We start from the raw sequence: 17,497 nt of genomic DNA, 5'->3' as shown, positions 1-17,497 counted from the left end.
CCACCCCGCCTCCCCAAACACCCACCTAGGGCTGCTCGATTATGAAAAGAATATTAAGCATGATTATTTTGGTAATAATTTAAATCACGATTATTCAAACTATTATTTATTTTTTGCAACAAAACAAGAACAGGTTTAAACATGTCAAAAAATATTTAGACAAAATTCATTGAAAACGCTATAGTTTAAGTTTGTTTTGGACCCAACAACATTTATTAAATTATTCATTTATTTATTTATTTTTTAAATGAAAGTGCAAATGTATAAATTAAAGTATGGTTTCCTTGTATAAACAAACGAGTTAACTTTCTATGCACTTATAAATTGCCAAAGTAGTAAACTGCTTGGAGAAAAATGCCAATTTTGAAAGAATAACAGACATGCTATTCATCTATACATTTTGACCTTTGTCTGGAGCCTTTTTTGTTTTGTTTTTAAAGTAATATTGACACATAATAAACAAAGTTAAAGTAATTTGCTTCTGATACATTATAAATTTAATATGCTGATTGGTTCAAACTAATTTAAATGTTGACTGTTACTGAATGTAAACTAGTACGTAATCTATACAATACTTCTAAATTACATTAGGCCATATATAAACTGTATTACAGTATAATGACCAATAATATGTTTGAAAAATGCATTTGAAGCAATTTGAAAAAAAAATGAACACAAAAAATTGGGCTTCATATTATAGACTACACAAGAAATTTAACTTAAGTCACAGTAATAATGTTTCGCATGGTTTCTATTTTTGTGCTAGTAATAGTAGTGTATATTTGCATAAGATATGTTATTTGAAATAAATCCCTCATGCTGATTGCGTAGTGGAGTCTGTGCCCTAAACATTTGGAAGCCTTGTCCGGGCAATAGATTCTGTTATCTTTTTGCGTCTCTTCGATGTTGCTTGATGGGGTTTGGATGCAGAGACAACTTGCACTTTATACGTCTTTGCTCGCCGTCTTCCACGGCAAACCCAAAATATAACCAAATATGCGATTTCGACTTACCTTGCTTGTTTACAGGTTGTTCCTGTGGTGGGTCTAGTGCCATTTTTAGGTCTGTTACTCTGTTAAAATGTTGAGTAGGCGCGTGTGCAGTGTGACTTGTGGGGTGCGGGCTGGCTGTCTTGCCAGCTAGCTAGCTTGGAGAGGGCGGCGCGGCGGAGTAACTCGTGTGCGCATGCCTCAAAACAACTCAAAATCAGTATTAACAATCGTTTTTTTACGATTATACCAATTTTGTAATCGTGGAGTGTAATAATCGAAATCATAATTGAATTTTGATTAATTCCACAGCGCTACACCCACCTATTACAACCTTAAATTCTTGTCCTTTTTCGCCTAGTGGATTGATCCCTCGTCTCCTTGGAGATGTCTTCGCTCTGTGGATTTGTAACCTGCTGGCTCACTTCATCAACACTTATGCTATTGATGATTCGGTAAAAATTTGGTCGTCTTGTTTTTTTTACACGTCTGTCTGGTGTCAATAAACAAAAAATTGATTTTCTTGTGACCGATTTTTTTTTTTTTACTGGAGTTCTTGTTGTGTGGGACTTTAAAGTTGATTTTTCTCTCTTAAGATGAGCCACACAGGAGAAATCAAGAACTGCTCTCAGGCTGTGACAGGGGTAAGCCCTTTGTATGCCTACATATTTCTAGATTTTATTCACATTACCTGCTGCCTTTGTTAAATTTACCTCAACATAATGGGTTTTGTCTGTTTGGTTTTTTTTTCCAGTTCTTTGCCAGCATGCTCACGTACCCTTTTGTTTTGGTGTCAAACCTCATGGCTGTCAATAACTGCGGGTGAGTTAGTAGGAGGGATTTAGTTTTTCGGTCTTATTGTCACTCGCACTGTTTTCCTCTTCCTCCCAGGCTCACCGGAGGGCTTCCCCCCTATGCATCAGTATATCCGACCTGGGTGCACTGCTGGACACATCTAAGCAGAGAGGTCAGCTCCTTTCTTGTCTCTAAACACGATTTCATTGATGATGGTTGACCTGCTTGGAATTCCGGATGATCCCTCTTCTACAAGTTGTATCTCGTATCTCCATACCTGTCAACGTTTTCCCCGTATTCTATGTTTTTTGATCATTTCAAATTGTGTACGTCGTATAATAATTTTTGTAACGGGAAAAAAAAAAATTTTACTCATTTTTTGTTAGACCGATCTCGTCTTGCCCATTTCGGCTCTAATCCGGAGCGTCCGTTAGCGATTCCGACTGCAAACTTCGGCCGACTTTCCCGAGCAAAGCTCCCTGCGCTGAGCGATAAACATTGTAAGATTCTACATAGAAATGTCCGTTCCATTTCCTCCACCTCTCCTGCTGAGCGATAAATACTGTGTAAGATTATATACAGAAATGTATGGGCAAATTACAACTTTTGTAAGAGTCAGCACAGCCCGAGGTTGACGGTATGTATCTCCTAGTAGCTCAGTTTAACAATGGAAAGCTGTCAGTGAGATTAACTACTGTGTCGTGGAAACGAGGCGTAAGACCATCAGCGTGCTATGGTGTACTTTCAAATGGGGAACCTATACAAGTCCCCATATGCATACATTACTGTAATTTTTCGAGCATACATTACTGTAATTTTTCGAGTATAGTACACTCTCAAATATGGGGGGTTTGTAATCGCTTCCTCCAGTGACTCCGACCGAACAAGGATAGAATGGTAGGGGGCGCGGCCCTTCTCCTCTTTAACAAGAGGCGTTATTCATGGAGTCACTTATTTCCTAATTTCTCCCAAATTTATTGATAAAATAGAAAATGACAACTCTTTTCATTTTCCTGATCAAAAAATGTTTAAAATGAACTTGTTAGTGAAAACATGGCCATCCCAACCGTCCCTTTAAATTTAGTAACACCGTTTTTAACAGATCAAAATAATCAGCAGTCTCAAAAGACTTAATTATGCAAAAAGTCAAATAAATAACATGCCGCATAAACATTGCATGGTTCAGAATATAATCAAAGTAGATAAAATAGTCACATGCAGGCTTCACTTCACAATAAACTATTCAATGAGTTCCTAAATTGAAATGACTCAGGAACTTTAATGTCTTGTGCATAGACAAACTAGCTTGTGCATTTGTCAACGAGAAAAAAGTCACTACAAGTTACAACAGTGACAGACGCTTACCTCCTGTGGCGTCCGGCCGGCTGTCGGCACGTCACGCTGGCAAATCACACCGCAACGACAGACAGCGACGCTGACCATTAAAGTATCTTCTGCGCATGCATAGGATGTAATACCCTTCCATATCATCAGCGGCGGTAGTCACCATTTCTCAAGGTTAGAAAACTTCAACCGGAAAGCTGTTGGCCGGGGGCGAATTATAAAAATTTAAGCAATGCATTCAGCTATATTCTTCGCTCACGATGAACTCCAACGCGAAGTCAACCATTCTTGACACGGTATTGTGAAAATACTTACATTGTCAACCCTCGCTCTTGTACTTGTAAAGTAAAGAAGGCAGCGGAGGAGTGCTCACTGTTTTTCCGCATTTGTCACTTCCCGTTGGTGTTCCGCTCGCTAATTTGCTAGCTAACAGCCAATCAGAGTGACCAAATGTCACAACTGGCGACGCTGATTCAACATACGTAAAGGTCCCCAAGACGTTTACAGACGGGTTACGACGGTGGTCACTACACCAATCAGTCGGCGCTTAAAGACGCCACGACGCTTCACAACCTCCGACGTCGGTTTGGTCTATCAGGGCCTTTAATCTTTTAATCTCCCTGTGGCAATGATGCCACTTACACTGCACTGCGTCCGCCTTGACTTTATTCAATGCAGTGAGCCTCATAAACTCACCATAGTCTCCCAATTGCTTGTTCTTCAAATTTCGGATTAAATTGGTTGTGTTGAAACTTTTGGGCATGCTCCCCGCGTGAGGTACCTTTTCATGGCATATACAGTATTACAAGACGCAAACCCCACACACACAGCAGACAATGCTATGTTCACACCAACTGCGGTGGCCGGAATATTCGATCAAAGCCTTTTATTGCCGATCAAAACATCCGAGCACCCGCAGCTCATGCTTGGCAGCCTACAGCCGGGTTGCGTCCCTCCCCTCTGCTCGCAGCGGAGGCGCGGCTGCGTCAGAGAGCCTTTCTGGCGGCGCATTTCAATTGGAGTCAATGTAGCTTGCGAGGGGGGGCGCGGTTGCGTGCAGGGCGGCCCGAGTTATGCTTTTGGACGGAGGGACGTCGTCGCATATTAAACAAATCAACTTTGTTGCCATTTCGTCTCGCGGCAGCAGAGCATGAGCTGCGGGTGATCGGACGGTTTGATCGGCAATAAAAGGCTTTGATCGAATATTCTGATCACGTAATTTTTCATGGAAATTGGCCTAGATCGGAGCATCCCTAATTGCAATTGATACTTCAAATCTACATTTGTTTTCAGTTTGAAAGTGTTTCCTAAATTTGAACCACAGCTAACAATTTTCATTTTTTGTTTTTGTTTTTTTTAATCCAGGGCAACATGAGCAGAGGAAACAGTTTATTCTTCCGGAAGCTTCCAGCGGGAAAGACGTACGCAATTGATCAGAAAAGATTTTATTAAAAGAAAACGGCATTGTGCAAATGTAAGAAAAACAAACCAACCAAGTCTCATCTGGGGGACTGCCTGTCCATCATCATTTTTGTATGCACCTGTTCCTGTTGATGGCATATTGTCTGCTTTATAAATTACAAAGAATTTCCAAGTCAGGTTTTTGGATTTGTAAGGAAACGATACTAAATACAGTTGAAATTCTTTTGATTGATGGACCAAGTTAGTGAAGCAAATCTCAACATGTTGTTACAGGTTGATCAGACAGTGCCCGTCCCCCATATCTCTCTTTTCATACATTATTTCTTGACAATAATTTATCCACATTTGTTTAAATACACTTCATGTTGCATGTGATGTCTAACATTGTGATGATCAAATTGGGTTTGGCATGTGAGATTGTTTTTCCTTAATATTATTATGGAATAAGACTGATCATTGTCCAATCACGTACAGTACATGCATATGAAACTTAACAGATCTTTCTGTGACAGTAGTCGAGTGCTTCTATCAGCTCATTCAAATATCTAATAAAAGTTACTTTTTTGTCAATTTTTGTAAACGTGTCTTAAGTATTAAAGTTTGGACATCAGCCTCAAGTGAGGTTTGCCTTTTGACCTCATCTCCAGCCACCTGCCAAATTTGATCCCCAAGGGCCAAAATAAATGTAATCTGGTTCAAAATGATCCTGATTTAGAAATCCCATTTTTTGCTATCCAGGATCAGGTCATCAGTCTTACTTTTTCAAAGCAACATTGGATTGGATCACTCTAATCCAGATACACCGTTTTCAAGATCACCACATCCAAAGTACCAGTGCTCTAAATGGGACAACATCACAATGCGGGTTACCAGCAGTGTAGAGAACAACAGGTTAAAGAGCCAACATGGGGTCACTTGTGTTTATTTTTATTTTAAGACAAAACAAAAAGAACAAACATCCATTTCTATTTATGATTTCTTTTATGAAATCTGACCTGAGCCACAATACATAAACAAATACATTGTGGATATTGACATTTAAAAAAAAATGGCTAAATGTTCAACAGTTAAAAGAATGTTTCTTTGAAACAAATATGCAGTGAAAACTGTTTGGGGTTCATTTCATGGGGACAAGATTGTTTTTACTTAACTAAAAGCTTTTTAATTGGTAGCCTATGTGGACTTTATCTACTTCACTGTAAGAGTTGAACAAATCAAGTGCAAAATATAAATAAAACTATACACACCAATTTTAAAGTTTAGCAACATTTTCTTCAAGGAATCCACCTTGAAATTCTACCCCTTGTTGGGATCAGAATAATCCTGGTTTGGGGCTCAAAGTGATCCAGGTCTAGGATTGGATTACATGATCCAATCCAATTCAGAATCCTTCTTTTCCTTTGGAACTACCCATTTTCAAGATTTTATCCAATCCGATAACTAAAATCCACTCAGTCTAATTTTGAGCAACTGGCCCCAAGATACACATAATTTGGTACAAAATGGAATCGCCCTTGTTAGCAAGCACAAAACTCAGACGTCTCTTGCATTTAGTCACTACGACATGAAAATGAGTGCGTTGTCACACGGTCCTACTTATGTATCTAAAAACTTGATAGGATTCTTCGCTTAAAGTGGAAGTCAATCCAAAACATTTAACAATAATATGCACCCCCACTAGTCTAAACACGGCATTCTTATTAATATTGTGTTTGTGGAATATGATTTAAGCAGCAAAATCTCGGGTTGGCCATTTTGCCACTTGCTATCAACTGAAAATGTCATCACAGTTGCTCAAGGCTCAGGTAACAACCAATCACGGCTCACTTGTTTTCTGAAGCTGTGTATTACGCTGTTGAAAACAATTCTGCATTATTGTTACTGGCCCGGTGAATTTTGATACTTTAAATGTCACATTGACACACACAGTGTAACATGACATTGTATGTTTTCTTGTGCCGATGCCCATGTGGCTGAATTTTGCCCACTCTTTTCAAAGATGTGCTAATGCCATACATATCACAAAGGTAAATCAATGCAAAAGTAAACATTCGTTATACTAGAAAACAAAACAAAAAGTATTGTTTCTAGTCACTCGCAGTTCCCACATTCTGACACTGTTTGCCATTGACGCGTGGATTTATTACATGTTATGCTTGCACATATCAACAAAAGGCAAGACTTGTACTACGTTTGCTTGCATTAGTGGGATAAGAAGTTCACCTTGGTTGTTCTCCCAGACCGCTGCAAACCCCCAGAGGTCCCCTGGTTCAAAAACAGTGTGAAACAAGAGTCACATTTAAGAACTCTCGTGCTCCGGGATCACTAGGTGCGGTGTGGACACAACGTCCATCTGAGGCGGGTTCACATTAGCAGGCAGGGGGGTCACGTTTGGGTTTGTCACACCAACTGGTTGAAGGGGCGCCTGTTCTGTTGACTTCATTTTCCCACGTGGAACTTTGGAACAGGTGTGAAGGTGAGTCAGGAGGCCACGGTACGATCGCAATTTAGTGCGACAATTTTCACACCTATGAACAAAGCGACAATATACCTCAAAAATTAAGTACCAATACACATAGTAGGAACCCTGTAAGTACTTTCAAAATAGATGTGATTTACAAAACCAGTTTTAGTTCCCAGAGGGAAATTTAATTTTCACTCTGCTGTATACGGATATTGAGTAGCACACACCAGAGTGACTATACACTTGCAGGCAGGGGTGTTGCAAAACACTATTTCCAGATGAACCGTTGCAACACTCACACTTCGACCGCTTTAATCCTTGCTGGCAAGCAACAAAAGTCTAAAGGAAAAGAAGTGGAGGATTGAACTTTCAAAAAAGAAAAGAAAAACTTACAAGAAAAATATGTTGGGTTTATGATGACGTCTCATATGTTCCATCAATTTCTGCATGTTTGGGAAGGAGCAGCTGCAGCCAACACTGGAGCAATGAAATGTTTTTCCTGCAAAGGTAAGTACAAACAGGCACAAAAAAAGACTTATTGGAACAATTCCGCCCTCCGACCCCAAAAAAAAACCAACAAAAAAAAGCATCCATGATTGACGTCGCCGCGGAAGAAATGCTCTAACGGCAGAGGCTTTCTAAAGATCATCAGCTGGCTAATTTACAATTTGAACCCGCTGTGGACACGCTTCAAATGCGCCAGTAGTACTAAACCCAACGTGCGTGTGCTTACTTGCATTGCGAGCTCCGGGCTGGATTTGTCATATTCTATAATTATTTGGGCCCAACAGCCAGCCAGAAGTCGTAGTCAAGTCACTTATTTATTTTCCACACTTCCCCTCCTTCCCGGCCTTCAAAATAAAAGCATTCCAGCAAACCACTATACATAGCTGGTTTGCTATGGCGTATTTCCTGAAATAGGGAAGACGCCAGAGAAGTGCATGAACTCCACCTTGATGTGCTACCGTCATCCTTGAGACAGTGCTGCGCGCAGCTTAAATATATTAAAAAAAATAAAATAATAATAATAATATATATACCCGTGGACACAAGTTGTTTTGAAACAAGTTGGGGGGCGTCGCTTCAAAAAGACAGCGACCACAATGGATATCGTGCCTGCTACAACCATAAAGGGACCGAGATGACTAGACGATGCATTTAATTTTATTGCGAAAACAATCTGGAAGGTGAGGGGCAACGTGGGTGAGTAAATTCTTTCCACACACAACGCTGCTAAACTAGTTGCTTTGCAGCAGCAACGAGCTGCGTGGGTCATCCTCTACGTGTGGGAAACTGTATGTCATCGCAAAATGTGATATAATGGACCGATCAGAGCAGCAACAAATCCTTATGGTGCGTGGCATGTGTTGCAGACCTGTCACCAACAGCACAATGCGTCAGTCATGTGAATCAATGTGGCAGTTGTTTGTGTAAGAGACGTGACCCGCGTGACCCGCGTAACCCGCGCTACCCACCTGCAACTGGGGCAGAGGGGACGGGGGGGCAATACCACAATCCCTATAACAGCAGTTGTCGCTCGCGCTGACGCGGGAGTAGAAAGAAGCCTAAAAAGAAGCCTTTCACCGAGTAGGCTGAGATTCAATTTTGCCGCTTCGCGAGCACGTCACACGCATGAGAGCCGATTAGTGGGCCGGACTAAAATCCACTCAGCCATGCTGAGTCCAGACATTTTTTTAAAAATTGTCAGTCGACCCCCTCCCCAGGCCCAAAAATGGGCATCCGGCCGGGACAGAGGGTCCGACCGGTCCGGCCCAGCTCTAGTACTTACCTAGTATAATTATTATATTTATCAAATTTGCCAATGGGGGGTGGGGATTCATCTTTGAATAAAATAATTTCCAAAATAGTTTGATTACTGGACATGAGTGAAAAAGATTTTCAATAGTCTCATTGTTTGTATGACAAAAAAACACATGGCTCCACATCAAATCCAAATCTCTTGCGTAAAGTCTCAGCAGCTGGATAGTAATGATGGATAATCTTGAATTGCAGCTCTTTAGCTTTTGGATGAAAGCCACTTCATAAATTTAACATGTTTATTTGAAATTCTTAAATTTGTTTCACTAGTTCTTATGTTTGTAGCTTTTACTAGATCAAAAAAGAAGATTTATTTGAATCTCATTTGAATTACTTTATTGCATTTTTTATCTCCAATTTTATAATGGCCAATTCGAATTTCTGGTAAAGGTATCTTCACGTCTGAGTATTAAAGTGTGTTATTAATTTGTTGCGCTAAGGGGGCTGGAATAGCCCGACATATATTTCTGTATTCTCTATAAGAACATTGTATTCCATACTTATCATTAAAAGAGTCAAGTGGCATAATTGATTCCAGAGTTATCCATAAGGTCAGCTACAAATATTCCCGTGTCATACCACCTTTGTTTGAATAGTTTGTTGATTTCTTTTTATTGTTCTGTTGTTCCATAAGGTGGAACCATGTGGACTAAAGTTGTGGGTAAATGCCATTTTCCAGTAGTGTAACACTTGCTTATGAAAGTCAGATACTTTTATGGGCAGTTTTGTGATTTCATAATCACATTTCAACAAAAAGTCTAATCCTGCCACTTTAAATATACTTTTAGGGATATGGAACCATATGGAATCATTTTGCGATAGAAAGGCTTTAATCCAATTTATTCTAAACATTCCTATCATTGATTACTGTATTTAAACCTTTTTTTTTTTTTTTACATTTTTGACTAGTTGTGACTTTCTTACATAGTGTGTTTTGTTTCTCCAAATAAAGTTATATATAATCGAGTTGGCTTTCTTAATGCTTTGGGGAGTAATAAATAGAGACTGACATGGATAGACCAGATTTGAAATACCTTCACCCTTGGATAAAATGTTTCGCCCAAAAATGGAGAGTTCTCTAGATAGCCAATGATTTAGTGTCTTTTCCATAACTTTAAACTTGTCATTATAATTTTTATTTTCCCTCAATTTATTATTTTCTTAATATATTTAAACCCAAGTATTTTACTTCCTTTTTAACAGGAATAGACATGATTGGGACTTCATCACAATGTGACAATGAGAGAATTTCACATTTGTTCAAATTCAAATTTAAACCAGATGCTTTGGAGAAAACGGAGATCACTTATAACGCCTTTTCAATTGTTAATTTGTCTTTTAAAAATAAAACCGTATCATCCGCAAATTGATTTATTCGAAATTCATAATCCCCAAATTTAATCCCATTAATTTCTGAGTGATTAACGATCAAATATGATAATATTTGGGTACACAGAATGAAAACTTTTGGTGATATCGGACAGCCTTGTCTAATGCCTCTATGAATTTTTATTTTAGGGGTCATTCCTGGGTTTAGAGATGTAGATAACTATGTCATTATAAAAACATTTTGATGACTTCACAGAATCTAGCAGCAAATCCAACATTTCTCTAATGTATTAATTAAAAATGTATGTTCTATAGAATCAAATGCTTTAAAGAAGTCGATGAACAAAACAAAAACTTCAGTTTCAAAGTAAGATTGATAGTCCAGCATGTCTAGTATTAATCTAACATTGTTATGAAAATTTCGGCCTTTAATAAAAGCAGATTGATACTCTTCAACTAATTTAGCCAAAACCTGTTTGAGTCGATTTGAGCATCTCTTTTTTTTTTTTTTCCCTACGGGCAGTGAACCAGCTCCTCCCTTTTCTCTCCTCTGACTGATGTTTTGTTAAGGGTCAATTTTTCGTCCATCAATGATTGCATACCCTTCTTTCAGGAAAGCTTTTTTTTGTCGAGCTTCCTCTAATTTTGACCATAATTTAGTCGGGTTTCTCTGTCCTCCTTGAAGTGAAAGTCCATTTCTTTCTACACTCTTTTCTCCTTGCCCTTCCTCCAGATTTAATTTCAATCAGTTCACGTTGCGATCTGTATGATGATTAATCTCTACATCTTGTTTTGTGTAGCATCTTTTTTTTTTTTTTTTTTTTTTTTAATTTTCCAGGTGATGGTTTGGTTTTTTTTTTCGTTTTTTCCCACTCCCCCTCAGAGTAAAACACAATGTTTTACCTGATGTTTTGTTAAGGGTCAATTCTTCGTCCGTCAATGATCGCATATCTTTCTTTCAGGAAAGCTTTTTTCCCATTATGTCTAGCTTCCTCTACTTTTGGCCACAGCTTCAGTCTGGCTTCTCTGTCCTTGAAGTGAATGTTCATTTCTTTACAGACTCTTGCCTCCTTGGACTTCTTCCAGAATTCGTTTCGGGCCGTCCGTGTTGCAAACTGTATGATGACTGGTCTCTGCATCTTGTTTTGTGCAGCATCGTTTCTTTGTATCGACCATTTCCCTGAGTTTATCAACTGCCACCGGAATCACTCACTTGAGAATGCCAACCACCATTTCTTTAGTGTCTTCATTTTCACTCTCTTTCAAACCCATGAGTCTGAGATCCCACCTTCTTTTGTATCTTCCATTTTCAAGGCACATTTCTTTGAGGGAGCGGTTTTCATTTTTCAAATCCTCGATTTGCTCCTGCATTTTTCCAATATCTTCCTTATTCTCTTTCACTGCCTTTGCATTGGCCTCAATGCGGGATTCAAAGGCTTTGAAACGCTTATCCATCATGTTGAATTTCAAGAGTAGTTCTTGAACAGCTTCAAAAATTTTAGCATTGCTAATAAGAATAAGAATAAGAATAAGAATGCCTTTATTGATCCCACAGTGGGGAAATTTTCATTGTTACAGTAGCAAAGATATAGGTCACACAGGGGCGGCGGCATAATGTGGCCATTAATGTATAACATTGACGGCAAACATTTAGAATCAAACCTATGTAGATATACGCAGTAACATGTGTATATACACATGTGTATACACACCAACCTACATCTACATAAAAAATATGAGGAACACTCATTTCGGCCTGTACATAGTACAGAGGAAAAAATACTCTAAGTGACAGTGCTGCAGTGCTGTAGTGAAATGTAAGGAACAGCATTGGATAAAAATAAAACTAGACTAACAGTAGTGGGGAATGTTGAGTATTGCACGGTATTACAGTAGTGGGGAATATTGGGTATTGCACGATACGAGCTCAGGTGCAGGACTGCACAATTGCACTAATGACCGCCAGTTTGTAGAGACTACACAATGTTGCTCACCTCCATTTCATTTTCTTTCACGGTGCTCGTCTTTAATTTCTTGGGATTCGGACTCGGCGTTGGTGTGTGATCATTTACTGTCTTCCCGCCGTCACGTCTGTCATGTCATCGTTTAGTTCCTCTTCCATAGCTGACAGTTCGTAGTCGTGATCGATCATGCTATTTTTTTTAGAGTTAGCCTTTGCCATTTAGCTTAACTTTGAAGCTCTTTCGAAGTGATTTGGCAACATTTTCTTTGGCCCCAAAAACTTGTTTTTAGTGGTCGGGTTCTATTCCGTATTTACCTTGTTGGTTGATATTTCTCATGTCAAGATTAGGACTGTAAATTTATATTCCTTCAGCTCCTGCGGAAAGCACAACCACTCACTCCGCCACCTTGACTTTCCTCCCAGGATTTTCTCAACTGTGTTACCTTGGAAAAAAAAAAGATCCAGGGAATAGATGCACTGACATCAACAGAGCTCGCAAACATTACATGGGATTTTTTTCCCTTTAATTTGTGGGCACAATTGTGTGTTTCTACACACAAAAAAAGTTCCATGTGCCCCCTTTTCAAGTTCGAGCACCTTCCCCTGCTGAGGCATTCCTCTGGTGCATAGTACAATGAAATCTCAAGACTATCAAGGTTCTACAGAGACATATGCTGTCCAGTGTCAGAAAGCTTGTTCTCAGTCACCTCATGGGTCTTGCAACAAGATAATTACCCAAAACACACAGCTAAAAACACCCAAGAATGGCTGATAGCAAAACATTACATTACGCTAAAGTGGCCTTCGATGAGCCGCCCTGATCTAAATCCTTTTAAACATCTGAGGAAAGAGCTGAAACATCTCATCTGGAGAAAGCAACCTTCAAACATAGGACAATTGGAGCAGTTTTCAAAACAGCTGGTCAGAGGTGCACAAGTATCACTAAAAGTTACAGCAATTGTTTGATTGCAGTAATTGTCTCAAAAGGTTTTGCTACTAAATATCAAGTTAAGGCTACCATCATTTTTGTCTAGGCCTGTTTCATGAGTTTATTTTATGTCTTTATTTTTTATTAAATGAGCCACAATGCAAAACCAATGTCTGATTTTCACAGATTTTCATTTTCATTTTTTAAAATTTATTTTAACATTATTTTTTCTCTCTTTTACTATTATTTTTTTTCTTTCATTGGGGTATCAATAATTTTCTCCACGTGTATAGTTAGTGTTTGTGAAATTGAGAATGTTGATGGATCATTGAAGAAAAAAGATATCGTCTTCAGACTCCACGCTGTCGCTATCTCCTGGTCACTATGAGAAATGCTGCCGGTGACAACTTTCGGAAATTCAAAAACAAATACAGTACACGATTTCGATTTGTCTGATAAAAACAGAAAAAAAAATCGAACTCTTATTGGACTTTTCCTTTCTTGCTCCAGATAGTGTTTCTATTTTAAAACGAAAATGAAACAATGAGTCGTTTATCGCAAACTCAAATCAAACTCTTATTAGACCTTTCCCTCGGTGTTTACTATTTTAAAACGAAAATCAAACAATGAATTATTTTTCTAATTTGCTTAATAGTCAATGACCAAAAGAGATACAGAACACACACACACACAGTTGCAAATGGACGCTTTACACCAATTGCGTTTGCAAATTATACATACACTGCATACATACATACACTGCTTTTGCAACCAATATCCTAATGTTTTATTTAAACGCATGCGTGCGTAAATCATATACACCTTGAATTTGAAGTTAAGTCCTGACGAATCTATCATCATGATGGAATCGCTTACCAGGAAGAGACTGAGTTGGGATTGCATGGTCCCTCACATGACTCTCCAAAGCGCTCACATCAGTGTACACGCGTTTACAGCCGTGAAATGGACACGTCTTCTTATTTCCTGGAGGAAAGATAGAATAAGCAAACTACGTAAGAAAAACAACAAGGAACAAACAGAAACATATGTGGCAACGGAAACATTGCTGAGCTTAATATCGAAGTGGCTAAGTCTAAGCCTGGCTGACTGAAAGGCTTCGTCAAAAAATAAAAAATAAAACAAAATAAGTTAATAACCTCCAGTTCCACTTCCATCAAATGACTGTTGGGTGGTGCTAAAAGAAGACATAGCTCTGTTATTGTATTTGTACTCCGCCACAATTGGCCAAAGCGCCTGCGCGAAATCTTCTTCGTTTCTGATGGTATGAGAGTAGATACATTACCGCCACCTTTCGAATTGGAAACATTCTTTATTACCCAGTCTCAGCACCCATTTTTCTATGTCAAAACAAGACACAAGCTCATGACCCACCTTTTTAATGTAGCTTTTAACTAAATATTTATCCATTTTTACTAACTTCTTAAACTGTTAATAGTTATTTACTTACTTATACACATTTTTAGTAATTTCAGTCTTTTACTACAATTTATTTTAAGTCATCATGTCATCTTCCGAACCGCTTATCCTATACAGGGTCGCGGGGAGTTGCTGGAGCCTATCCCAGCCGTCAATGGGCGAAGGCAGACTACACCCCGAACTGGTCGCCAGCCAGTTACAGGGCACACATAGACACTTTCACTGAGCGGGAATCGATCCCACGCTGCCTGCACACAACTCAGGCATGTGTACCATTACACTATCAGGGACCTTATTTTAAAAAGTCTTTTTTTTAATTTATAATAAAAAAATAGTCGATAGAGTTATAGGTCTTTTATACTGCATTCTTGGAATAGGCATTTATTTTCCGGTATATCCTCGGAAGGAGCCCTCTTTTCCTGGATGGTGTGGTGTGGTGGTGTGGTGCTGTGGTGGGCGATGGTCGTCGTCCCGCCTCCCTGGTCTCCGGTTGCTGTACGTGCTGTACTGGAGGCTCAGTGCTGGCGGCCTGCGGCTGTGGTCTGCATTTTGGTCCCGGTACAGCGGGCTCCATGGGATAGTGTTTTTTCCCCACAAGATGCTCTGAAGATGCTCTGCACCCATTCTTGCTCTTTTTACTCATCTAATCCTTTTTATTTTAATTTTTTACCTTTTATCTTTTTATATTTGTGTGCTTGTCTACTTGAGTCCTTGTGGGTGGGTGTGTTTCAGAGGAGGTGGGGGGTTGATTTTTTTTTTAACAATATGAAGCACTTTGAGTTGCATCATAATGTATGAAAAGCGCTGAACAAATAAAGTTTTATTGATTGATTGATAAAACAGAATCATAAACTGAACAACATACACTAAACTGTGCAGCACTTCGTAATGCGTGAAAACAAAAATACACCTGGCGCGTGACGGCAGTGTGTTATGTCCTCCAAAATAACAAATGTTGATATATGAACAAGATCTCGGATATAAGCGGCCGAAATGGGTTTCCTTCGCAGGGTTTCTCCCTTAGAGATAAGGTGAGAAGTTCCGGGAGGGACTCAGAGTCGAGCCGCTGCTCCTCCGCGTTGAGAGGAGCCAATTGAGGTGGCTCGGGCATCTGATTAGGATCATCAGATCCTCTGGTGAGGTGTTCCGGGCATGTCCCACCGGCAGGAGACCCTGAGGAAAGGACCCAGAACACGCTGGAGAGATTATGTCTCCTGGCTTGCCTGGGAACACCTTGGGATCCTTCCGGAAGAGCTGGAGGATGTTGCTGGGGAGAGGGAAGTCTGGGCTTCCCTGCTGAAGCTGCTGCCTCCGCGACCCGACTTCGGATAAGCGGGAGATAATGGATGGATGGATGGATGGATGGATGGATGGATGGATGGATGGATATATGTAGGCATAGTGTCTACTGCGATTATTGTTGTTAGTATTCATCACCGTTATTATAACCATGATTATAATGGTTATGATAATGGTTTTAAATATTTGAGTGTTTTTTTTGTTTTTTTAAAGTCCGGTGCATTATCACCAAACACGAATACAACTATTGCCTGACGTGATTACAGTACATCAATGCAAACGCATAGGTTTTTGTTAACTCCAGTTGAATAAAGTCCTGGTCCTTCTCAGCCATCCAATTGTAAAAATCTTCTCATCTATAACAAGTGATGGCATCATTGGTATTCCTCAATCATAAATCAGGATTCGTTTCACCATAGCTTGTGGTATTGCTCGAATAACTACAGCATATTGTTTTTTAGTACATCTTAAATCAAATTTAGCAACCAAAGCCTCATAAGAAAGAAGTTCTCCTGATTTGTCCAATATATGAAGAATCGACCAAATACCCTTCTCCACCCAATCACGATAAAACAAGGATTTTCTTCTCATTAGAACATATCTATTGTTCCAGATAGGAACAGAATGTGGAGTAAAATTATGATTATATATCAATTTCCAATACAAAAGGACCTGCTGATGAAACTTAAGACAATTTAACTGGTAGCTTAGAAATACAAAAATCACACTTGAACAAAAAATCAATACCACCACATTTCTCAAATATTTTCGAGGGAATATAGAACCAAAGGTTATCCATATTACCTTTCTTCAATTGTTGCAACCACTTAAGTTTTATCATACCATTCATTGCTTCGTAATCAATTACATTTAGTCCATCCATCCATCCATCCATTATCTCCCGCTTATCCGAAGTCGGGTCGCGGAGGCAGCAGCTTCAGCAGGGAAGCCCAGGCTTCCCTCTCCCCAGCAACATCTTCCAGCTCTTCCGAAGGGATCCCAAGGCGTTCCCAGGCAAGCCGGGAGACCCCCTTCTTCAAATGATTTAACCTCATCCCCTTTTCTTATATAATAATGTTTGTTTTTCCAAATAAAATTGAAATTTGTTAGATTTATTGATTTGATCCAATGATCCGAAATGAATAAAGAGAAAGCTGGGTATATAAATCTGGAGAGTACCTCCATTTTGGTAATCAAAATACGACCAAAAATATACATATCTCTTTGGAACCAAGAATTAAGTATGGCTTTGCATTTATCTACAACTGGAGCAACATTCAGTTTTTCTCTGATTTTGTAATGTTTGGCTATAATCACCCCTAAATATTTCACCTCATCTTTTACTGGAATCGCATACAGATTCATTGGACGATGATCATGTATTGACATCAACTCACATTTTTTCAAATTTAACTATAATCCTGATACTTTAGAAAACAAACCGTTTTTTGTAGTTACCAAAGAGATCTGTTGTGATTTCTTCAGAAATATTGTTGTATCGTCAGCTAATTAAGTTATTGTCAAATGATTACCCAATACATTCAAAGGCTCAATTTCAGGGCTATTCTTCAGAAAAATAGCTAACAGCTCTGCAACCAAAATAAATAATAAGGGGGAACAAGGACATCCCTGCCTTATCCCCCTTTTAACCTAAAATCTCCTTGTTGTACCTGAAGGAAGAGAAACGGAACTATTAATATCCTTATGTA

General features: G+C 39.1%; 2 protein-coding genes across 2 annotated transcripts in view; one reads left to right on the top strand and one right to left on the bottom strand.

The window, feature by feature from the left end:
- mtch2 (mitochondrial carrier homolog 2) overlaps positions 1–5,120 on the top strand; it is a 46,758-nt gene extending 41,638 nt beyond the window's left edge. The window contains exons 9-13 of the mRNA XM_086024955.1: positions 1,351–1,444; positions 1,586–1,633; positions 1,744–1,811; positions 1,881–1,956; positions 4,494–5,120. Of these exons, the coding sequence (XP_085881081.1) occupies positions 1,351–1,444; positions 1,586–1,633; positions 1,744–1,811; positions 1,881–1,956; positions 4,494–4,580 (373 nt within the window). The 3' untranslated portion in view covers positions 4,581–5,120. The remainder of the gene's footprint in view (positions 1–1,350; positions 1,445–1,585; positions 1,634–1,743; positions 1,812–1,880; positions 1,957–4,493) is intronic.
- A 336-nt stretch (positions 5,121–5,456) lies between these two features.
- On the bottom strand, positions 5,457–14,335 carry znf414 (zinc finger protein 414). Its single transcript, XM_086024956.1, has 4 exons — positions 14,210–14,335; positions 13,929–14,036; positions 7,408–7,513; positions 5,457–7,078 (listed from the first exon to the last, which is right to left on the bottom strand). The coding sequence occupies exons 1-4, from the start codon at positions 14,259–14,261 to the stop codon at positions 6,850–6,852; spliced, it is 495 nt and encodes a 164-aa protein (XP_085881082.1). The 5' UTR covers positions 14,262–14,335; the 3' UTR covers positions 5,457–6,849.
- Between the last annotated feature and the right edge of the window lie 3,162 nt (positions 14,336–17,497).

The sequence above is a fragment of the Filicampus tigris genome, chromosome 3 (assembly GCF_054856515.1).
Source record: "Filicampus tigris isolate MCC_2025a chromosome 3, RoL_Ftig_1.0, whole genome shotgun sequence".
Lineage (NCBI taxonomy): Eukaryota > Metazoa > Chordata > Actinopteri > Syngnathiformes > Syngnathidae > Filicampus > Filicampus tigris.
Note: the sequence above shows the minus strand (reverse complement) of the source record. Positions and strands in the feature narration are given on the sequence as shown.